The 25,341-nt window shown below is 46.3% G+C and overlaps 1 protein-coding gene across 1 annotated transcript in view; it reads right to left on the reverse strand.

The window, feature by feature from the left end:
* The window catches only part of LOC138468470 (protein unc-93 homolog A-like), a 111,997-nt gene that overhangs the window by 76,722 nt on the left and 9,934 nt on the right, over positions 1–25,341 (reverse strand). Inside the window, exons 2-3 of the mRNA XM_069609004.1 lie at positions 21,965–22,146; positions 13,782–14,005 (exon numbers count right to left, since the gene is read on the reverse strand). Coding sequence (XP_069465105.1) covers positions 13,782–14,005; positions 21,965–22,146 — 406 coding nt within the window. The remainder of the gene's footprint in view (positions 1–13,781; positions 14,006–21,964; positions 22,147–25,341) is intronic.

The following is a 25,341-nucleotide window of genomic DNA, read 5'->3' on the forward strand; positions in this document are numbered from 1 at the left end:
CCACAGAAATACAGTATCTCTGGGACACGCCTGTCCAGATCTCTGAATCCCGTTGGCACGTGAGCATCTCGGTGATGCCACAGAAATACAGTATCAGGTGCCACAGAAATACAGTATCTCTGAGACGCGCCTGTCCAGATCTCTGAATCCCGTTGGCCCGTGAGCATCTCGGAGATGCCACAGAAATACAGTATCTCTGAGACACGCCTGTCCAGATCGCTGAATCCCATTGGCACGGGAGCAACAGATATGCCACAGAAATACAGTATCTCTGAGACGCGCCTGTCCAGATCTCTGAATCCCGTTGGCATGTGAGCATCTCAGAGATGCCACAGAAATACAGTATCAGGTGCCACAGAAATACAGTATCTCTGAGACGCGCCTGTCCAGATCTCTGAATCCCATTGGCACGTGAGCATCTCAGAGATGCCACAGAAATACAGTATCTCTGAGACGCGCTTGTCTAGATCTCTGAATCCCATTGGCGCGTGAGCATCTCAGAGATGCCACAGAAATACAGTATCAGGTGCCACAGAAATACAGTATCTCTGAGACGCGCCTGTCCAGATCTCTGAAACCCGTTGGCACGTGAGCATCTCGGAGATGCCACAGAAATACAGTATCTCTGAGACGCGCCTGTCCAGATCTCTGAATCCCATTGGCACGTGAGCATCTCGGCGATGCCACAGAAATACAGTATCTCTGAGACACGCCTGTCCAGATCTCTGAATCCCATTGGCACGTGAGCATCTCGGTGATGCCACAGAAATACAGTATCAGGTGCCACAGAAATACAGTATCTCTGAGACGCGCCTGTCCAAATCTCTGAATCCCATTGGCCCGTGAGCATCTCGGAGATGCCACAGAAATACAGTATCTCTGAGACGCGCCTGTCCCAGATCTCTGAATCCCATTGGCACGTGAGCATCTCAGAGATGCCACAGAAATACAGTATCTCTGAGACGCGCCTGTCCAGATCTCTGAATACTGTTGGCACGTGAGCATCTCAGAGATGCCACAGAAATACAGTATCAGGTGCCAGAGAAATACAGTATCTCTGAGACGTGCCTGTCCAGATCTCTGAATCCCATTGGCACGTGAGCATCTCAGAGATGCCACAGAAATACAGTATCTCTGAGACGCGCTTGTCTAGATCTCGGAATCCCATTGGCGTGTGAGCATCTCAGAGATGCCACAGAAATACAGTATCAGGTGCCACAGAAATACAGTTTCTCTGAGACGTGCCTGTCAAGATCTCTGAATCCCATTGGCACGTGAGCATCTCAGAGATGCCACAGAAACAGAGTATCTCTGAGACGCGCTTGTCTAGATCTCTGAATCCCATTGGCGCGTGAACATCTCGGTGATGCCACAGAAATACAGTATCTCTGAGACGCGCCTGTCTAGATCTCTGAATCCCATTGGCACGTGAGTATCTCGGAGATGCTACAGTATCTCTGAGACACGCCTGTCCAGATCTCTGAATCCCATTGGCACGTGACCATCTCAGGGATGTCGCAGAAATACAGTATCTCTGAGACGCGCCTGTCCAGATCTCTGAATCCCGTTGGCACGTGAGCATCTCGGAGATGCCACAGAAATACAGTATCTCTGAGACGCGCCTGTCCAGATCTCTGAATCCCGTTGGCCCATGAGCATCTCAGAGATGCCACAGAAATACAGTATCTCTGGGACGCGCCTGTCCAGATCTCTGAATCCCATTGGCACATGAGCATCTCGGTGATGCCACAGAAATACAGTATCAGGTGCCACAGAAATACAGTATCTCTGAGACGCGCTTGTCTAGATCTCGGAATCCCATTGGCGTGTGAGCATCTCAGAGATGCCACAGAAATACAGTATCAGGTGCCACAGAAATACAGTTTCTCTGAGACACGCCTGTCCAGATCTCTGAATCCCATTGGCACGTGAGTATCTCGGAGATGCCACAGAAATACAGTATCTCTGAGACGCGCCTGTCCAGATCTCTGAATCCCATTGGCACGTGAACATCTCGGTGATGCCACAGAAATACAGTATCTCTGAGACGCGCCTGTCTAGATCTCTGAATCCCATTGGCACGTGAGTATCTCGGAGATGCTACAGTATCTCTGAGACGCGCCTGTCCAGATCTCTGAATCCCATTGGCACGTGACCATCTCAGGGATGTCGCAGAAATACAGTATCTCTGAGACGCGCCTGTCCAGATCTCTGAATCCCGTTGGCACGTGAGCATCTCGGAGATGCCACAGAAATACAGTATCTCTGAGACGCGCCTGTCCAGATCTCTGAATCCCGTTGGCCCATGAGCATCTCAGAGATGCCACAGAAATACAGTATCTCTGGGACGCGCCTGTCAAGATCTCTGAATCCCATTGGCACGTGAGCATCTCGGTGATGCCACAGAAATACAGTATCAGGTGCCACAGAAATACAGTATCTCTGAGACGCGCCTGTCCAGATCTCTGAATCCCGTTGGCCTGTGAGCATCTCGGAGATGCCACAGAAATACAGTATCTCTGAGACACGCCTGTCCAGATCACTGAATCCCATTGGCACATGAGCATCTCAGAGATGCCACAGAAATACAGTATCTCTGAGACGCGCCTGTCCAGATCTCTGAATCCCATTGGCACGTGAGCATCTCAGAGATGCCACAGAAATACAGTATCAGGTGCCACAGAAATACAGTATCTCTGAGACGCGCCTGTCCAGATCTCTGAATCCCATTGGCACGTGAGCATCTCAGAGATGCCACAGAAATACAGTATCTCTGAGACGCGCTTGTCTAGATCTCTGAATCCCATTGGCGCGTGAGCATCTCAGAGATGCCACAGAAATACAGTATCAGGTGCAACAGAAATACAGTATCTCTGAGACGCGCCTGTCCAGATCTCTGAATCCCATCGGCACGTGAGCATCTCGGAGATGCCACAGAAATACAGTATCTCTGAGACGCGCCTGTCCAGATCTCTGAATCCCATTGGCATGTGAGCATCTCGGCGATGCCACAGAAATACAGTATCTCTGAGACACGCCTGTCCAGATCTCTGAATCCCATTGGCACGTGAGCATCTCGGTAATGCACAGAAATACAGTATCAGGTGCCACAGAAATACAGTATCTCTGAGACGCGCCTGTCCAAATCTCTGAATCCCATTGGCCCGTGAGCATCTCGGAGATGCCACAGAAATACAGTATCTCTGAGAAGCGCATGTCCAGATCTCTGAATCCCATTGGCACGTGAGCATCTCAGAGATGCCACAGAAATACAGTATCTCTGAGACGCGCCTGTCCAGATCTCTGAATACCGTTGGCACGTGAGCATCTCAGAGATGCCACAGAAATACAGTATCAGGTGCCACAGAAATACAGTATCTCTGAGACGCGCCTGTCCAGATCTCTGAATCCCATTGGCACGTGAGCATCTCAGAGATGCCACAGAAATACAGTATCTCTGAGACGCGCTTGTCTAGATCTCGGAATCCCATTGGCGTGTGAGCATCTCAGAGATGCCACAGAAATACAGTATCAGGTGCCACAGAAATACAGTATCTCTGAGACGCGCCTGTCCAGATCTCTGAATCCCATTGGCACGTGAGCATCTCAGAGATGCCACAGAAATACAGTATCTCTGAGACGCGCTTGTCTAGATCTCGGAATCCCATTGGCGCATGAGCATCTCAGAGATGCCACAGAAATACAGTATCAGGTGCCACAGAAATACAGTATCTCTGAGACACGCCTGTCCAGATCTCTGAATCCCACTGGCAGGTGAGCATCTCGGAGATGCCACAGACATACAGTATCTCTGAGACGCGCCTGTTCAGATCTCTGAATCCCATTGGCACGTGAGCATCTCAGAGATGCCACAGAAATACAGTATCTCTGAGACGCGCCTGTCCAGATCTCTGACACCCATTGGCGCGTGAGCATCGCAGAGATGGCGCAGAAATGTCCAGATGTGATCTGGTTTTAAGCTTTGATAATCAGCTACAGGATTGCAGGTGCACATCTAGAATGCTCATGGTATCTCTTTATTTGCTCCTAGGTATCAAGCCTGAACCAAACTGTTTCAAATTTCTGTATGGATTGAGAGCTACAAATAACGTAAAGGAAAACATTTTGGAAGACTGACAGCGTATTCTTTTGCAAATGCAGGCCCCAGTTCACAAAAAATCTATTCTGATCGCAAAATACTTATGTGACCAGAAAACCTGCCACTGTACCTGTCATCTACAGTAGTAATGTTGGCCCAACATGCAATGAACCTTTTGCCCTGAATCAAGACCAGTTATCGCATCTAGTGACCTCTGCTTGATTTATTTCTTTTCCCCGGTTACTGATATGACTCGAGAGAAAATAACAAGACCCCTCCACTCTCACAACGATGCTGTGTTAGACAGACATCCTTCGGCGCATGTGCAAGGTTTTGCCTGAGCATGTTGTCATACGGGGATGGGTTAGAGGTCATCGGCGCTTCTGTGAGCTTCCCTTGCCCAGCATTGCATTGACAAGCAGATAGAATATGTCTCTGCGAATGTGGAGCAATCATGAGAGATGGCTTAGAATCCCAGCTCCATCCAATCCTTTTTGCAATTGGCCTTGGAGTTTTTGTTATTGTCTCTATGGCACAGCCACAGAACGAAAATAAACAGACTTGTCCCATAGGCAATCCAGTATTCAACTAATCTCGTACCTTGGACACATGAGGATGTGGGCAAAATAGGTGCTGCACTTCTTAAGAGCTCAAGATGCCATTCACTCAGGCCCCTTCCCCAAGCCACTCACACCTGGCACCAGCTGGGCCCCTTGTCAAAAGGTTCAAGTTGTGAACAGAGGTGATATTAAGCACTCTGTATGAAGCTAACATTGCCATCCAAACAGCCACCAATCCTGAAATTAAAAGCTGCTGTAAGAAAGTGAGAAATAAAAAATGTAGCACAAACCGTAACGCCTATTGCAATAAAGATTTCATAATAAACAGACCCCACTGTGAATATAATTATTGTATCCAAAAGGAAAAAGCGACATTGGTTATATTTCTTGATAGCTGGAAGGATTTGTTTCAAGCCATCCCTGGACATCCCCATGCGTGAAGATCCCCAGCTGGCACGTCTAAGTGAACATAACCACTCAGCCAACCGAGGCACAATGGTAAATGCTGCTCCAAGTGTTTGTAAGCACACACACACACACACACACACACACAACACTGCAAAGTACTAGTATTTGTATTATTTGTTTTGGATGTTCATTGATTGCTTGAAAGCTTCTTCAAAACAACGGATTCAAAATAAACTTTAAAAAAAGGTCAATCAAAAAGGTACTTGGCGGATGAGAATCAAACCCGGCTGTGGTGCCTTCCAGCCCCTGGAGGTGAACATCCATCCCCCTGCCTCTTCAACAACATCTTGAAAATCAAGCATGTAGAAGTGCAGAAGATCCTCAACCTATCGGCAAAGCACACAATGCACTCTGCTACGGAGTGAACAATCACATTGCGCCGTAGCACAGCACGCAAAGCTCATTGCTGGTCGGAGTCTGTCTATCTCTGTTTCCATTAACACTTACACAACACAACCAATAAAAACAAGCATTGGCATAGAAAGGTCTGGCTTTTGTTTGGGGGTATGCTAACTGGGACTACCCTCATGTATTGACAACTCCCCTGAAACCTTGAGATTGACCGCGCTGGCTATTGCTGATGGAAGTTGTAGCTCAAAACATCTGGCGATCCAAAAGTTGCAGTACACTGAGTGTAACAATGTGTGCATTTTAAAACGGGACCGAAAAGACCTCAAGGCTGGCTATGTTTTGATGATTTCAGCAGGGTCGGTGCCAGCCCAAGATTTGAGGGGGCTGAAGCCCAACAAATCTATAGAGGAAGTTTTAGACAGGAAACAGGGTTTCGTAGCAATGCTCACTCTGCTTTGTGTTGGTTTAGGCTGAGCATGTGAATGAGAGCCTTTGAGGTGTTACCAGAGAGGTAGAGGACCATTTACTCCTCAATGTGAAATGATCACGTGCCGAACATACTGATATTTGCTCAGGTGAACACTCACACATGAAGAAAAGTCAGTGACTGCCTTCTTCTTGATAACCCTACAACATGAACCGTTTGCTTAAACTGAAACTCTACAGTTATGTCCGTAACATAGTGAATGTTTATTTCCGTTGTGGGAGTGCACCTAGTGTTTGGGTCATGCATAACCAGAAGATGCCGCGCTCGTGGCTCTTACAAATCCAAACAGGTGAAGCAACAAAGCCGGGGTTCCCAAATGAGCTCGGTAGCTTAGTCTTATCAGGGTAGAGGAGTCTTGGGTTAGGGCCTTGGGATGGAACACATGAGCGACTTGTCTTTGATTTTGTTGGATAATTACTGTTTAAAATATACCTCTCCATAACAAGTGCTATCTGAATTCAGCAAATATCTAAGAAACCCCACCCATCACCTTCACAGCACACAAATCCCCTCCATGGGGGGTTGGGAAGGAGGATTGGGAGGACGCTCTCGCGATCAACCATTTTAACTCTCCAATACATCAAGATTTTGTAACTCGCTGCCCTGTATGTTTATTTGTCATGTCCTTCCAGGCTGCTCTTGTCCTCTCTAGTCAACGAAACAATGCAAAGCAAATGAAGGCCCCTACCAAGTAGGACTGATCTATTCATTTAAAAATGTATGCTGCAAGAGCACAGTGCTGTCCCATTTAAAAATGCCTTGAATCATGTACCTGTACTGTCCCAAAAGGTTCCCTGCTTTATAAAAAACAATTTGTGGAATATTCCACTATTTCAGTGGCAGTAACTCTCTCAGTGGCCGCAACCGTGCTCATCTTGTTTCTTTATTTATTTAAAAAGTGCAACTAAGGCCCAAAGGCGTCTATGCACTAACAGGAGGGGGGAGCCAGCTTAGTGTACACCAGTGACAAAGCTCAACAGAGAAGAAAGGACGAGCTAAACAAATGCGTCTTCAGGGCTTTCCTGAAGAGGCGAAAAATCGGCCAAAATTCTTAGGCCCTAGGGGAGGGCGTTCCATAAGCTAGGCGCCAGAACAGAAAAGGAGCAGCCACCCAAAGGTTGCCGATGAAATTTGGGATTCCTGAACAGCTGGTGGGAGTCCGATAGAAGATTCCTCGTAGGGCAGTACCTTTCCAATTCAATTTTCAGAAAGTGAGGGTCCACATTATGCAGGGAATGGTGAACAACACACAAATCTTAAACTCAATGCCAGCTGCCACCAGAAGCCAATGCAGGCGGTGCAGCAGAGTTGAGGATGAAGACAGGCGAGGAGCCCTGAGTGCCAACTAAGCTGCAGCATTCTGCAAAACTAGCATCCGCTGGATCTGATATTTAGGTTGACCCAGGTAGATGCCATTCAGTAATCTAACTAGCTGATTATGGTGGATGTCACCAAGGTAGTCCTATTTTCGGGGGGAAGCAGAGGAAGAATATTCCTTAAGTCCTTCAGCCTTCCAAACTCGGCACTACAAATGGCAGAGATCTGAGCCTCACGTGAGTTGTTAGGTAGGAGTTTAACTCCCAAACTTTTCACTGATGCACAGAGGGCTGGGCAGGGACCAAGTGACTCTGGCCAGTACTGTGAATTCCAGAGGTGGTTCCTTTCCAGGGGTCCAACCACCAGAACCTCTGTTTTTCCACCATTTAACTGCAACCAATTGGCTGCCATCCAATTTCCCACTTTTTCTAGAAAGTCACGCAGCTTCTCAGGTGGGGCAGCCTTTGAGGAGCCCAGGCGAAATAGAAACGGAGTATCATCTGCATAGGAGTAAAAAAAGAACTCCACATGCAGTGATAGGATCCATCAGTAGCAGCACATACAAGTTAAAAAGCAAGGGGGAGAGGGCAGATCCCTCAGGGCCTCCACTCAGTAGCTCCATCTGAGAGGAATGGCAAGTCTGAAACGAGACCGTTTGAGTTCGGCCAGTCAGAAAGGATTGAAACCAAGCCAAAATACGGCCAGTTATACCTGCCTGCTCAAGTCTAGATAATACGATCTTGTGATCTACAGTGTCAAAGGCCGCAGAGAGATCAAGGAGGCTAAGTACTCTACTCTCTCTGCGTTCCTGAAGCAATGCGAGATCATCAAACAAGGAGATCATCACAGACTCCGTCCCCATCTTGGGGCAGAACTCTGATTGAAATGGATGCAGGCAGTCATTCTCTTCTAGAAAAGAAGAGACTTGTGGAGTGATCACTGCCTCCAGGAGCTTGTCTTGTGGTCATCGACTTTTACTGTTTTGAGTAGACGGTGGTGGACTGTGGAGAGAAAATAAACCCCTGTGACTGACTGTTCTACCGGTTTTACTTATGTGTGTTTTTTAGATGTACACTAATCAGATGGCTACAAGTTAGCTTAATTTAAGGATTTTTGCCAATCCTTGAAAAATGACAAAAATGACAAGTGTTAATTTATGAATCTTAGTAGCTACAGTCTTGGCTGCCCTGACCCCCAAACTTTAACTCCACATACACTGTGACCGCAGATGCTAGCTGAGAAGAGGCGAAAAATATCCATCAGTGGGTTGCCTGGAAACCCTTGGCAATCGCAATGTCTTTACTTTACTAAAGTGGCTGGATTACGGTGGGTGAGCTCTGAATGTGCCGCTTTGCTGTAGGAGCAGTCAGAGGCAGGGATGGAGACTTCACTTGTACAGTCGGTGCATGTGTTTCACCCCCTCAGTGAGCTGCAAGTAATAATTCACACAATCAGCCATTGCACCTGCTTTGTGGTCCCTAGGCGAGCAGAAATAAGGTATTGTATCCTCATTTATATAAGCACCTGTATATTTGCAAGCAATCTGGGGGACTGGTGCAAGTACCTGGACATTTGTTATCAAAACATGGTAAAAACCTGGCAATTAAATAAATAACTGGTCTTACCATTCCAATATCTAGTCAGTGAAAATACTGCTTCTCGGATGTGACATAGGCCAAATGATGCTAGTAACTGGAAAATGGCATACAGCTGATGAAATCCTATACCAAATCCCGAACTAGCTTTTCAGAGGCTTGTTTTGGTTCCTTTTGTAGCAGTATAAATGGAAACAAAAAAGGCAAGCTTAGCGCGGCACTGGGCCTTGATTACTGCAGTACCGTGCAACTTTGTAGCAGTGCGCATTGTAAAGTATGGTGTGGGTCGTTGCTCTTCTGCACCTCTGTATGCTGGAATCAGCTATTATCATTGTCGTTTGGTTGGCCGAGGAATTGTGTGCACTGACTTGCTAGTTGAAGATAGTCTCGCCATATATCGAAATGTCTTGGACATATTAAAGCAATCTACCCAGGGATTAAATGGCACAAGTTCAGAACAGCTGGACAACCAATACTGTTTTTGGCTTTTGAGTAACATAATCATAACCACAATGGTGTCTCTTTATTGTAACCTTTCTATTGAAATGCACACTGGGTTTTAGCTACCTTTTTTCATTTATAACTGTACCGTTGAATGCTGGGTTTTGTTGGCATTGGGAAGAGGGAGCATGTAGTATCTTGTATCCCTTACTTTCCCAGTGTGTGGTAACCTTGCTGCTCTGATGTCATGAGTGAGTGATGGAATGAATCCATATCATGGAAGGTTCCTTCCAATAGGTTCCAGGAGCTACAGTTGGAGATAGCTACCTGGGTTGTGGGGACCGGTGGGTCCTCTCCTTCCCCTGTACGTGTGACTTGTGTACCTAACACTAAGACTTGTGTATTACTACAGAGCTCCACTTAAATGGAGATCTTATCCTCCTGCATAGTGCTTAATAATGCCTCTGGCTGCGTGCACGGTATCCACGCCCTGCACCTTTCCACACACGGATCCTGTTGCTGTCAGATTTCAATGGTTAGGGTAGAGGAGGGGACTAAGGGGAAGGCAGGGTGAGATTGAGCTGAACAATGTTTCTAAATAAGGTGGGCGTGTCAGGGTTCATTGGGAAGGGAACTGTAGATCATGTCCATCTGTTAGAACAGCATTTGTTATGTACTTTTAAAGTAACGGGAGCTACATAAAACTAATAAATAATAAAAAAATGAATACTGCACTCATTCACCAGCGCTTATTTGCATTTCTATGGGAAAATAATCAATACTAAATGATTGCAGCAGGTAACATTTACTGAATGTATTAACAGTAACCGGGTGGGTGCAGATTGAATCCTGGAGCCAGTTGATTTTGAGGTCACCCATTTGAGGTGAGGCACACTAGATTTGGACATTGTTCCCCCAATCTATCACTGGTGCACAGGTAGGCTTTGAACCTTGGAGTTAGTTTGGGTACAGAGAAGGCCGGGTGTCTGAATGCCTATGTGCTTGAAAGGATGCCGATGGAACACACTCCTCCCCCTCACAGTGCATCTGGGGCCAGGGCCAGCCAATGACGGTGCAGGTACTTCCTCCCCGTTGAATGGGCAGGAGCCATGAAGTGGTGAAATGATGAACAGCATTTTGAAAGCCTGGGTATGACCAGTATTGAGGATATATCGTGGGCAAACCAGCATCGTGATCTGTGGACGATGTGGTCGATTCTGCCTGCAAAAAGGAGATATGCAGAAACGTCTCAGGCACTGCTATTGTGCCCGCCCCTAATTGCATCTGATTCACACATGTCAAAAAGAGCAGTTGTGACCAGAAGCAAATGAAAAGTTGCTTCCTGCGACTAAAAATATGTTTACCTCCAGAACACCCACTTTGTGTAAGCACATTGGTAGTGTCTGGGCAAGTGGTAATGCAAATTAGGTTGTGAAACCTACACAAACAGTGCAACCTGAGTCACAAAATCATCCTTGCTCCTATGCCAAATTTTCTGTTCTACATTGCCTGTGTCAGTTTGGAACACAGGCAAATTGATAGGCGCCACAAAATGACCAATACCATTGTTACAGAAGAGAGAGAGAGGGAATGGGGTTTCTGAACTGAGAATATCTGGTTGGCATAGCAACACGCAATGCCATGTCATGAAATTACCCAAGCACTAAAATCTCTTTTTCCAAACTCCTTGCCATCTACCCAATGGGAAGTTCCCTAACGATATTTACTCCAATAAGCAGCTTTGTAAGAAGCAAGTCGGGTATGGGTCTTTCCATTTACCAGCTGCGCAGTGATTTCACATTTGGCTATTTTACAAACATTATGGTGCTACTTTTGACAGCAGATCTGTATTTTTATCCTCCTGAGGATGCCACTTACCGACCACATGCACACTCTCTCTATCCCCACCCCAACTCTATCTACCCCCACCCACTCCACTCTCTCTATCCCAAACAACCCACACCACCCTAATTAAGTGTGTTGGTTGAAATTTGCTTGGGCTAATTTGGACTATGTTTGACCACTCCTCGAGAGGCTGCTTTGTTCTTCATGGTTTTTGCCCCCAACCAACTACCATCACTTACCCACCCCCACTCTGTAATCCCACCCACTCACAAACCAATACCCACTCTTGCCCCACCCTCTCATCCTACTACTCCCCTCTCTATCCCCACCCTCCCATTCCCCACCCCCTTTACCTTCACCCACCCAATCCCCACTCTCTCTACTGCCACCCACCAACCCTAACCGTGCCCTGTCTACCACCACCCAACCACCCTCTCCCTCCCCACTGATCCTACCCCTGCTCTCTATCCCCACACATTCTTCCCCACTCACCCTACCGAACTCTCTCTACCCCCACCCACCCTAGCACCACCCTCTCTAGCCCCCACCACCCAATCCCTACGCTCTCTGCCCCACCCACCCTAATCCTCACCCTGTTTACACCACCCACCAGATCCCCACACTTCCTACCCCATCCACCATAGCTCACTCTCTCTACCCCCACCCACCCTAATCCCTCTCTCTCTCCCAACCCCCTCTCTCTACCCCCACCCACCATACCCCCACTCTCTCTACACACACCTACCCACACTACCCCCACTCTTTCTACCATGACACACCTACCCAACCAACACTCTCTCTACCCCTCCCACCCTACCTCCACTCTCTACCCCCACTCACCCACCCTACCTTCACTCTCTGTACTCTTACCCACCCTACCTCCACACTTTCCACCCCCAGCCACCCTGCCTCCACTTCTCTAGCCCCACTCAACCTTCCTCCACTCTCTCTAGCAAGCACCACTCTCTCCATAAAACTCCACTCACTCTACCCTCACTCTCTCTATCCCCACCCTATCCCCACTCTCGCTACCCACCCTGCCTCCAGTCTCTCTACCCTGACTCACCCACCCCATCTCCACTCACTCTACAACAACTCCACTCTCTCTAACCCAGCCCACCCACCCCACCTCCACTCTCTCTACCCCACCCAACCACCACTCTTTTCCCCACCCATCACAGCCTCCCCACTCTATCCCTATCCAACTCTCTCTACAACCCACCCACCCCACTCCCACTCTCTAGCCCCTCTCATCCTTCCACTCACACTGTTGCTTTATTTCTTACCCTCTCGCTCTCAACCTTTCTCGCTCCTATTTCCTCTTGCTCATCTTCGATGGCACACTCTCTCAGTTGTTTCCTCCCTTGCTCTATTCTCCTTTGTTCACTTTCTCTTGCACACCTGAACCTCTTATTGCATCCTCTTTTGAAACTCTGCACTCTCCTCCTTTCAACCTGGTGCCCAGAGCTTTAAGTGGGGTAAGAAATCTAGGGGGGGCCCTCATTTGGGGGCGTGGCTTGTGGGAGGGGCATGGCCTAAAAAGTACGCAAATCGTAGGGTATACACACAAATATATATAAATGTTATATATTTGTGTGCGTACCTTACTATGGTTTGTGTACTTTGCAAGCCATCTTTTATAAACGTAGAAATATGTTACATATCTCTATGTTTAGAAAAGATGGCTTGCATAGTACACACACCATATTAAGGTACGCACACAAATATATAACATTTATATATATTTGTGTGCATACCCTACGGTTTGCTTAGTTGTCAGGCCATCCTTTTTTTTAAAGATTTCGGGTTTATAAAAGATGGCTTTGAAAGTACACAATTCAAGCCATCTTTTATAAAGCTTTGACTACGGACAAAATTGTCCGTTGGCAAAGCATTATAAAAGATGGCTTGAAATGTGTACTTTCCAAGCCATCTTTTATAAACGTCAAGGAATCCCCAGGTTCGCCGAGGGTTAAAGACGCCTCGGCGACCTGGGGAAACAAAGGCACAGTAACTGCCTCTGGTGACCTCTCGCGCGAGGGGTCACCAAAGGCAGTTACTATGACTGACGGAAGTGGCAGCCAGTCACCGCGTCGCTGTGGCTGGCTGCCACTTCTGTCAGCTCGCCTGACTTCATGGCAGGCACATCTCCCGTCGCGGCTTAGGCCGCAACGGGATAATGCATCCTGCCAATGTTGCGGTAGGACGGGGCCCCGGCAAGGCCCGGGCTCAATCCCACTTTTTGGAGACTGCCGGGGCCCGGCAGGCCCCGGCCCACTTTAAGCACTGCTGGTGCCTATAAATGCAAAATGCAAAGAACAGCAATAAACGCCAAAACTATTGGCTTTGTCAATGCTTCTTTACTTTATTTCCCCTGAAAGTGGTTGACTTTCCCCAAAGTTTGACCCCATTTTCAGGTAAAATGTCTCCCCGGGTCGTGAGGCTGCAGTTTCTGAGAATCAAGTCCACTTATGAGTGGATACTGTGATAAGTGCAGTTTGCGTGAATTGTCTTTTTGATTCCTTATGAATCACTTTGCGCACAAAAATTGCAGTTTACACCAACAAATTAATGTGTTTTGTGAATTGGAGCCAGAGCGCAGTTAGTTTTCGCTGTACCTCTTGAGAAATCAAGGATCAGGGAGGAAATAAGATTCCCCCAAATGCGGCAAGTCTGTAGAATGAGGAAGAAGGTCCCGAAGTATTCGCTGATGACGTCCTCTTCCATTCTCTTCGCTGTCACGGCGTGCCTGGTGCCGCTGATTGTGATGTAGGTGCTTTTGGCAGCCCAGAGGGACCCGCCCCCTAAGCCCAGCAGCACAGAGGAGGTGATCAGCGTGTACCTTCAAAGAAAAGGGACCCGCATTAGTTCATTGACGTGACGGCAAGCAGTGAAAAAGTAGCACAATACAATTATGTATAGCTTTGCTTCTTTATAACAAGAATGACTTGGATATTTCACAGCCATATGAGCCAAAAGTGCTTCCAATGGTGATATTTTAACCGCACTTGTGTTGGACAGCTTGTCCACTATCAAGTCGACGCCATCCAGTCAGACAAGCGTCATGCTACTTTGCGGTAGCCTTCATTACACCTAGTCCTACTCTTCCTTATCGCAGTACTTATCTTAAGCTGATCAGCCTTTCCGCCAGTACTTTCCTCCCCATGCTTCACACAAAATGTTAATGTTTTTCACTTATCCTGCCCGTTCCCGGGGGTGTAAAGCAGGAGGCCACCCCCCCGCCTCCTGTCACCACCCAAGGAAACAGGCAAGTGTCCCCCCACCCAGGGTGGGAGCGGCGGGAAGTCAGGATTGTGACGAGGAAGAGTTGGACTAGGTGTAATAAAGATTATCTGTAAGCAAGCCGAGCATTCACCCCACACCCTGTCTTCCTCGTCCTAGCCCTTACTTATCTGAAATCTCCGAAATAACAAACTGGCTTCACGTCTCCCTGGGAAGTGACTGGAGGTGGTGGAGGCCATCGCACACTTTATCCTCCTCTCACTCAGCTTTGGGAGGAGAGTGTGTATGTGAAAACATTCACGTTTTGAGTAACGTGTGGGTAGGAAAGGACTGGGGTGAAGAGTGGCGTCCTTCATATCAGTAAGGACTGGGACGAGGAAGAGGGGACATGGAGTTAATGCAGATTGTACTAATTACATAGGCAACGCCAGCTCAAAGCTTCACTTGCGTTCATGTTTCACTTATGTTCTTTGTCAGCAGGCCCAGCTGAAGATGTTTGGGGGCCCATTTCAACATGATGGGTGGGGGCCCCGGCTTAGAGCGAAAGGAGTCTGAGACACCCCTGGGATTCATACATTACAATGGCGACAAAGATATGGTTACTAGCCGCTGATTGTCACGAGACGGTCAGCCAGCTGGGATCTTAAACGCTAAGGGCCCAATTTATGGAATATTGGCCCGGTTCGAAGTGAATTTGCACTGCTGAAAAGTGACTTTGCTCTGCCGGCACAAACCCTGATTCATGGAATCGGGCAAAGTGTATTTTTGCTGTGCAAAGTCCGGGCAAAGTCATTTTGTACGGCATTTCGTCACTTTCAACATGGCAAATATTCCATGAATTCGGGCCCTTAATTCCCACTGAAGAGCTATAAAACCTTCTTTGTCAGTAAGTGGCTGATTTGATGTAACCAGTGTTAGAAGGCAATGAGGTGATAATACTTCTGTATAACCCATGGGAAGCCTCTGCCGGAAGGGTTTCAGGAAGCGCACACATTTTAAGCCCCAGAAAGAAAATCGAGGAAGGAATAGATTGCTGTGTTACTGACTGGCAACATGGGGAAGAATGCTGGGGGACCGCCCCCCCCCCAGAGGCTCGAGGCCCCTTTCATTCTTAAAAGTTGAACGGCCCTGGTGCTGTCCCTGTCTGCCAGTGTTAGCAGAAAGAAGGGGGGAAACTGAGCAATGCTGAGAGCAAAAATAAACTAGACTAACGGAAATTCCGAATGGTTAGTTCTTTAGTTACACCCACTTCTAAGACTCACAGGGCAACTGTTGGGTCATGCAAGAAATATTCTACTTCCATTTTAGTAATGTAACACTTTCTTTAACAATATATAAAGCTGGGGATGAAACTACTTTTCAGGAAAGGTGTTCTATGGGCTTGGGAGCACACAGGAGGACCCCACGACCCAGCATTTCCATGTAATGAAGGTCTGGTTATTAGAGGACTAAATATCAGGGGTTTGCCGCCCATGCACCCCTTTCCTCAATAAAGCAGCGAGAACGCGCAAGTGAATAAAGCACATTTCGAGCTCAAATCACCGAGATCTACACCTGTGAAACTGAAGCGACGTCTGGAACATTTCAGTTGCACACCAGCTCTCGTGCAAAGAATTCTTTTGTTTCATTTATTTTCAAAATGTTTATACGGTTACACATAAACTCATAAACTTTTCACAAATCATTTCATCATAGACAAAACATGATATCATAAAATGCAATTCCAAGAAAATATAATCACAATTGCCAATGAAAACCATGCAAAAATAGAATCCATACAGCAGTAAAAGCGCATTACATAAACCTCTCTATACGATTCATCCTATATCATCCCCCCATTTACATAAGGATATTTGTCATAGCCTTCATATCTCCCAGCTGGTCAAAATGACCTTTAAAATGTTGACAAGTGCAACCGATATCGACCGCGACTCCCCAACATTAAACATTTCCACAAATAACCGTGAGAGATCATGGCAGTCAGCCGCACACATTTCCCCACTAATTGAGTACCCTCCTTTTTTCAATTCGAACGTTCTAAAATCAGATGCGTTAGCGTTTCAATTTGCGAATATTTTACAAAGTCTACAGATTCTACTATCTCTTGTTAAACCAAAATCAGGGCCCGGCAATTCCACAATTAAATAACAATTCATTCCAAATCTTAAAAAACTCTTTCGAAAATCTCTAGAGGGTACCTTTAGGAGATATGGTAGGGGACCTTCCAACCTGTAGACGTAAGTCTATATTCTTCATACAGTTTACGTTTTTGGATGTGGTCCCAGTTATCAATAACAACCAATTCCTTCAATTTAACTTTTAGTTCACAAAAATCCATGTCCGAATTAATGCCCACCTCATTTAATAATTCATGACATTCTTCCATAAAATTCGAGCGCTGTATATCACTTTTCAACTTAAATATCCTACCTAGTTCTTTAAATAGCCAAACCCCTTGAGCTTCCTTGATTTTACAATAGAGGCATAATGTATTACATTAAGAATGAACCATCATGAAGATATCCCTAATTCTAGACAAATAATGGCCATTGGAACTGATCTCGACATTCTACCTCCCCGTACCCTTCAGCCGGCTGTGTGGCACAGTGGACTAACGCATCCACTACACGGGCCTGTGCTTGACCTCGTGGTCACAGGTTTAAACTCCAGCAGGTCCACTCAGCCCATCATCCTTCCGCGGTGGATAAAATGAGTACCATTAAGTTGGGTAGCAAGAAACATCAGTTGTCTGTCAATAACGCCAAGATGCCCCTCTACAAATACACCTGGTATGTTATGTACCTCTAACTATTTCTTCTGTATGCCTAAACATAGATAAATCATTATAGAATCTTTGGGATCACGTTATATTTATCGAATTCAAGGCAGGGGCGGGGGAGGAAGGATATGAGCAACCCTGATTTGTATAGTGAGAGCTTCTGACTTTGCCAGAACCTTCTCCTTTATAATGCAAAGATTCCCCCAGGCTGCAAGGGTGGAGCCCAAACATGGGATCTCTTGGACTTCTTCCATGTTGTAAAGAATTCATAAAGACGTGAATTCCATTTGCACAAGAGCATGTGAAAGGGGTTCCCTGCATTTCCAGGTCTGCGTCCACAAGGCATTTTGTAAATATGGCTTGGGGAGTTCAGCTAAATCTGTTATGCTCTTGGTACTCTCATAATGTGCCTGACACCAACTCCTTGTGATACAGACCCTTCAGTCCCATATAGATGAACATGAACTGCGATCGTAGCTTTAATGCTATCATCAGAAAGTCTAAAACATTAGGAAAAACATGTCAAAATCTGACAGTTGCTGTCAAGACGCCGGTGGGGGGTGTCTGTACTTCCCCTCTCTATATGGTAGAGGAGAGGCACAGAGGAGCCCAGCCAAGATTCTCTATTATTGGTACGTGGTCGAGCAATCAAGGCCTTGCTTCTCAGGAGGTGATGCGGGCTGGTTCTTAAGTACAGTGTAGTCCCCAAGCACCCACAAAGGAATGTCCACACACTGTATCGGTTAAAACACTGTCTTTATATAATTAATATTCAAAGGTATATACAATATCACGATAACTCACTTTGTACTCCGGAAATCAACAATGGTAAATATATACAGTTCTAAAGTGGTACCACTAACGTTATCAGATCTCTTTAAAGTGCATACGGTCAGAATGACACACAGATCAAAATAAAGAGGAAAGCAACAGTAGAGAGAGGAAGGAAAGCAAGATGGTTGAACAATTGGCAGAATACTGGTCCCTCTACCTAGACACAGTTCTGTGTAGAGATCCCCCCACCTGGGCAACCTGTAAAGCAAAGATGTATCACAAGCCCAGTCCATATATTGTTCACACTAGACTTTCCAATAGTTCTGCAACCCCAAAGGGTTGCCAGTGATAGGGTTGAAAACAAAAGGATCGAATGCCTTTTGATCGACAGTCAAAGGATTGAAAAAAAAGAGTCGAATTCTTTTTATTTTTTTTATGGGGGGGTTCAACCCCAGCCCCCTGTTTTCTTTATTAAATACATTTTTTTACCAACCCAAACTAAAAAATATATATAAATCAATAAAAAATGTGACCCTTTTTTTTCCGATCCTTTTGCATTCGAGCAAAAGGTCATTCGATCCTTTTTTTTCAATCGTTTGACTGAACACCACCCCAAAGTACCTTGGCGTTGTAGCGTTCCTCGTCGGGGAATCGATGGCCCTTCTTGAGTGCCCTCCCTTTAAGGCAGGAGTCACGGGTCGTTGAACGTCCGACGGAGAATAGGTCGAGCTACGACTTTGAAGTGGCCGTGTGGTTCCTAGTGATGCTCGTTGATGGGGAAGCGTAAACGTCCTGCAAGGAAGAGGCGTGCGGGGCACCTCGGTGTCAATAGTTCTGGACTGCAAAGACATTGAAGAACTGTGGGGCAGCAAGGACATCGAGTCCTCCACGTCTCTGTGGTCTTCGGATGGCGGGAAACCCACCGGTGGATGCTCCTCAGCGCGTCGACGGTCAGGTCTTCTCCAGCAGGAAACAGCGGCGACAATGCCGACGAGAGCGTCCTTGGATTTCAATTAATTTCTTAGGCAAACAGGAGCATGGCGGCTCCGGTCAGTGACGGCGGTCGTCGACAGTGGTGGACCACAGAACGGGCGCTTCACTTTGGGATTCCGCAGCAGTCCCCGTATCGGGTCGGCAGCCTGTCGAAGGTCTGTCTACCAGGGAGCTTGGGCAAAGATCAGCTGTGCACGATTGTCCCTCATAGCTCGGGAAGAGGGTGCCTTACCAGGTCCTCTCTGGGACAGTCCTTGGAGGCACAGCAGCTTTCAGATGGTGATGGAGAGCAACAGCAATTCTTCTCTTCCAGCAGGGCTTCAAGGTCAAGTGTCAGTTTCACTCCAGTTACTCTTCGTAGTTTGGACTTCAGCTCTGAACACTTCTGAACACTTCCTAGCAGTGAGAGGTCCCCAGATATACTGTTGATCTCCCATTCATTCCGCTGGGTCACACTCAAGCATCGAATCACTACGAAGGGCATTCATGCAGGCAGGCAACCAATCAGGTGCATAGTGCATTTAGGCCATTCACTCCTCTCCAGACACTCACAACAAGTTATGTGTATTGGGACAAGTACCGAGGCATTCAACACTCCACACTGCATTCATACCGGTTTCGTGCAGGGCTGTCTCAGTCATTGTGTCAACCACCAGATACTAGACGCCCACAACATAGAATGCGTATTTGTCACACACTTCATTCACCCAGGTCCCACCCACGGGCGTACCCACAACATAAGGTTGTTGAGAAGGCTCCAGCCAGTCTGGGCGGCACTTCCCCACATTACCATATAGGGAACTTCCACCCAACAGCCAGTCAGGGGGAAGGGACAGAGTAAGGGCTTCCCAGGACTTCGGAAGATCAAGGTAACAGGCGATGGAAGACAAGAGGCCTTGAGGGCCATTTTATCTCCATCAGGGATCTACCGATTCCAATGACAGGGCCTGGGCATTCCCAAAATGGAGGACGCTCAGGGCCCCAGTCAATTCAGCACGTAGCTGCCACCAGCCCGTACCCTTCTCTGTGGGTCACACACAGGTGCCCAAAAACATACACTAGGGGCACAGGGTTGCACCCCTACCCATGGGTGCCATAAGGGTATCCCATGGGTCTGTTCACCAAACCAAGAGAGAGAGCTGCACCGCCAGGAGTCCCACATGAACTCCTGCGTGGAAAACACGACAGAACACACGATAAAAAGCAGTAAAGGACAAGGATACGGAGGCCCTGTCCCTCCGATGCATTTCCAGCATCACAGTTGCCATCTACTGGATAACCTTTGACCAATACGATCAAATGCAGGGATCCTCCGCTCTTGTAATGATATGATATGATATGGCATTTATAACGTGCCTATACACAAGTGTTTTCAAGGCGCGACGAGGCAAGGGTGAGGGAACAAGGGAGGACAGACAACGATCCTACTAGGCCAGGTGTCATTCAGATTGCGCAAGTGCATGGTTTGGGGAAAGGGATAGTGCAGTACATGGAAGTAGATAATAACAACAAGTAAAGTAACGGCCAGCAAGTGGCACGTGCAAGGGTAAGTGCAGACATCAGGTGTCAAGTGCTGGTAGATAAGTGTCAAGTGCTGGTAAGTCACCAAGAGGTACAGAACAGTGTGACTGATGTGCTTGGCTCCCTTTGAAAGCCATGAGAAACTATTTTCATTTGTGAATGCTGTATTCTCCCACTGTGACGTCATGGCAGATTAAATATAGACTGTTATGACATCATAGAAGTAGGATAAAGCATTTCCTCCGACAATTATTCTTATTTTGTCCTTATGTGTTGCCGAGCGTTGAGGGGAGAGGAAATGTGGTCCTTGTTATGAGTTTGGTGGTGCGGTAAAAAAGTGGCCACAATGGAATAAGAGCCACTTTTACAGCACCACCAAATTCTGACTTTGGTGCAAAGGTGGGGGAAAAACTCCAGCATCTTGTTGAAGGTCTTTCCACCACATCACCGGCACTAATGAGAGGATTGTCTTTGGGTAAAGGCTCCAAATCCCCATCGGACTCCATCAATGGGGATTAGCACTACCATTCCGCCACTCATAGTATGACAGATTTACTGTGATTACGGGTGGCGCAAATGGTAAATGAGTTGGGTGACACACTCTGGTAAATACTGCCAAACCCATACAGAGGCCTGATGCATTGTGTATGTTGTTTGTAGTCCCCCATGCCTCCTCTCTACACTCCCCTACAGTGCTGGTGAATATGGTTCAGCGCAGGTGGTGGAAAAGGGAAGCATGTGGGTCAAACACAACATACAAGTAGAGATGGATTGCCTGCAATTACAGGAATTATTCCACCTCAGTGTCACGAGTGGCAACATCGACTTCTGGGACCTTGCTCTCGTCGCCCGTTGGACGCCGCTCGAACCCCTCGGTGGAATATTTTACTGTCATTGATAGCGGCCCATCCATAATTCTCTATGACGCAGATATTTATAGCGTTGCCCTGACCATAATGCACAGGTTTAGAGGGTTTTGAGGATTTCTGAGAGAGTGGAAGGAATGCGAAAACAACTTCATCGGTCATTAATTCAAATGTAAATTACATTTACATGGCAAAATAGCAGCATTTAAAGATCCAGGATACAGGGTATCCAGTCTGTTTATCGCATTTTTTTCATCGCAGCAATTTTTTCCTGCCAATTTTTTACAGATTTGTTTTAACGCAAAATGTAGGGGGGGGGGTTGGTTTAAGAAGTTTGGGGTGGTGGTAGTGGGGTTGGCGGGGCGAGGGTAGGTGTTGGGATGGAAAGAAGGTGCGAGCCACTTCCCCATTTTGTGGTTAAAAAAAGGTAAACAAATCGGCAGCAAAAAAGCTGCAATTTAAAAATATGCCGTAAAAAGGCATAGTGCTGTGATAGAGGTATTCATCCAAAGTTACCCTCCTTCATGGCAGCAGGTAAAATTATGGTACATTCCAATTTAAAATCTTAGACAAGGCTGACAAATAATCTTTCCCGCTTCCGGAAGCTTCTGGAAAAGGAGATTACCATTTTGGGTAGAAGTTGGCCAGGGTATACGTGATGAAGCAGCACATGGAGAGGACAATGGTCCACTTACATCCCAGCTTCTTCATGACAACAGGAGCAAGGAATAGACAAGAGCAGCAAAAGGCCCCATACATGACACTCAGAGACACGACTCCCATGTTCTCTTCCTGGTTGAGACTGCTCTGTGGAAACATGAGAAAGAAATGGTGAGCACCAGAATGATCAGTGCCAAAGTATGTTCATTGGGATTATCCACCGACCAAAATCAAACTAAAAACACGGACTGGCAAAGCAACAGTTTTGACTTTTGTGAAGTAATTGGATGGACATTTGCTAGGCACTGCCATAATGGCACTACCTTGCCATTCCGCTTCCTAGGCAACATACCAAGACTGCCAATGCTGGCTTTTAACAGGACTTTAGTGCAAGTAACAGATGCAAAGAAACACATATCGATTATATATCAAGTAAATGAAGACACATTAGGTTAAGACATTGTTATTCCACAAGGAACATATTCTCACTTTCAATTAAAACATTTACTCCTTCAATGCTTCTTAAAAATGACAGGGGATGGCTCTGTTCTGTACAACGTTTGATGTTAGTTCTTAACAGAGATAGCTCAAAGGGATCCCAGAAGGATGTGTTTTTGGTAGGCTGGGGCAGGTAGTGGGTGTGTACGATTTTATAACATCGCACACTCCAGCCAGGGACTCCTTCCCCTGACAATGAACGTGGCGCACAATAAAAACACTTTCTATCTCTAATCAACCACGGATTCATTTTGAGTAGGCCCCTAACCCGTCTCACACCCACCTTCACACACACCCCATGTCGCAATGGACTAGGAACCAGGCCGGTGGATATTGATAACATATTTATTAATTTAATGGTCGTATGAAAATAAAAGCAAAATCAAATAATTGGACAGTAGCCACCAAGTCCTGGCAATACAAATGCAAAGATTCTCACAACACAATTAGTTCAAAATCCCCACAATTCTCATGAATCTTTAATGGTAAACAGGAAAAATGATTTTGGAGCAATGGATAGCATTTAAATTAAGCACTCCCCTTGCAACACTCACCCCCAAACATCTGCTAACTAAATTCTTTTCAGATAGAAATCAGTGGCAAGGAGTCAGGATGAAGAGGGAAAAATCTGATTTCGAATTCAGCCCATCACCCCAAGATGGGAGGCCAAAAAAGAAAAAGAAACCCCTCTTTATGAGCAAAACGGCATAATCTGATTTCACTTGTTACTCGCACAGCAGCTTACAACCACGGTGGGACAGCTAGAGAAATTTGTGTTGCTACACTCGAGAGATAAAGAAGCTTACAGACTGCTATGCAGGGCCCTAAGGAAACATGAACACAAGGTAAGAAAATCACTTTTGGGAAAGAATACAAATGCAAAAAGAAAGCACACACGGCAATTGGGAATTTCATTTTCTCACGGGATGGGTGATGACAGGCAGCCACGGAAAGGACTTGGCTGTCAAAATCAGAAATCGGTTTTCAGGACAAGGGACAGAGGCACATAACAGATAGGATTCTGACAGAAAAGTGTGGTTTTCAATGGGACTAACGTTTGGGCTTTTCTATGGGACAGTTGCACATTAGGAATTCGTAGGAAGGTACACAAGACACAGGGAAATTCGGTTTTTGTTGCACAAAGACTAATTCTGTTGAGGCTATATTTTAATGTCTATAGTTATTAAAGAAAGTCACTTGTCACGAGGTGGTTAATTTTGAATGTCAACCAACTTGCACCGTGAATCTCTTCATAGGGGGTTTAATTGAATTACTTCAAAATTATACTAAGGACTTATATAGACAACTGAAAGACTTATAAAAGGAATGCACTAACATACACAGGCTAATACAGATTAGTCTATGGAAAGGTGAAAGGATTATACTGGCAATTTGGTACTTTGAATGGGATTTTTCAATGTGATTCAAGAGTCAAAAGAGCGGGATATGCAGTTTGGGGCTGGGGTTATTTGCTTCTTACAGTGTAAGCTTGAGTTTGGTATTCTGGAAAGCCAGCAAAGTCTCTGGTCACTCTGGACAGCTAAGCCAAAGGATCTGGTCACTGCACTCTCCTGGGTGGGATTCTGGACAGCTAGGCCAAGGTCTCGTCACTGGACAGCTAGATGTGGTCAGCTAGGCATGGTCTGGTCTCTGCTCTCTCTTGGATGGGATCAGCTGCCTCCTCTCCTTTCTCCCTGGATTCTTGTGTGTGCCTGGATCTGGAATCTGTGTATCTTGTTGTAGATGGATGGATGGATGGATAGATGGATTATCCTCTGTGTCTCTCTGTGTCCCCCTTATATAGCTAAAATGACATAATCTATTTTACAATCTGAAGGTGGGGGGGTACTCTGGAATTATTCCTATCCTGGGATAGGATAGCCTACCAGTCCTCACTCCTCGCCCTGGGTCGATTTGTTCAGGGGAAAGGGTATCATTTGTGTTTGTCTCTCAAGTCTACTTTTTAATTCACTGATTAATGTGACTTCCAGTGGAAGGCCAAGTTTTCCATTGAATCTTCTGCCTGAGCCTCAAACTGGTTTTTCAAGTTTCTGAGTCTTTTCCAAGGTAACCAAATCTTGTGGTGACAAATAAATGTGTATTGTGTAGCCAAACCCCCTCCCACATATTCAATGATATTTCTGTGCAAGCAAAAGCTGTCATTTGATGCTGACTTTTTAAATGACATTTCTCCTTATTCGCCAAAGAACAGATTCACACGTGTGCAGGCTTTTCAATTAAAGTTTCAAATGCGGTCCTGCCGTCCACAGGATTGTCTTTCAATTGCTCATTTGGGGGGGTTTTGCATGTACTGCTGGTTCATAGACACAGTGGTATACTGCACAGGATTTCTTTGATTTTGACACAGAAAAGAGAAAAAGCACACTATTGCTTTCATTTGCAGTAATTTGAGCGTGATGGTTCACATCAAAGGGAAACAAAAGCTGTGGCGGGTTGTAATGTAGAAACCCTTGCCCCTCATGTGATGTATTACTAAAACAAGACTGTTTTGAATGTCGCGCATATTGTTTTTTGTTCTCCAAATGCAGAAAAACAGCTGCAGTGCTGTTCTGAAGGCAGAACATAACTTCTAGTTATGCAGAGGAAAATGAAGCAAATGCAGGGCCATTTTTCAATGCAGTGTTCAACTGCTCGCCACATATGTGCCAGAAAGACAGAAGCAGAGCCGTTTTGGTGCCACTGTTCAAATGCAGTTTTAGGTAAAGGGGATTTCTGCTTAGGGCCTTAAATGCACCCCACCGGTGGGAACAACCCTAAGTATAAGCCTGGCATGACCAGTCAATGGATGGGTAAATAGCCAAACCAAGCCCACAAGCTTTATGC

The sequence above is a fragment of the Ambystoma mexicanum genome, chromosome 4q, assembly GCF_040938575.1.
Source record: "Ambystoma mexicanum isolate Mex_15411 chromosome 4q, UKY_AmexF1_1, whole genome shotgun sequence".
Classification (NCBI taxonomy): Eukaryota; Metazoa; Chordata; class Amphibia; order Caudata; family Ambystomatidae; genus Ambystoma; species Ambystoma mexicanum.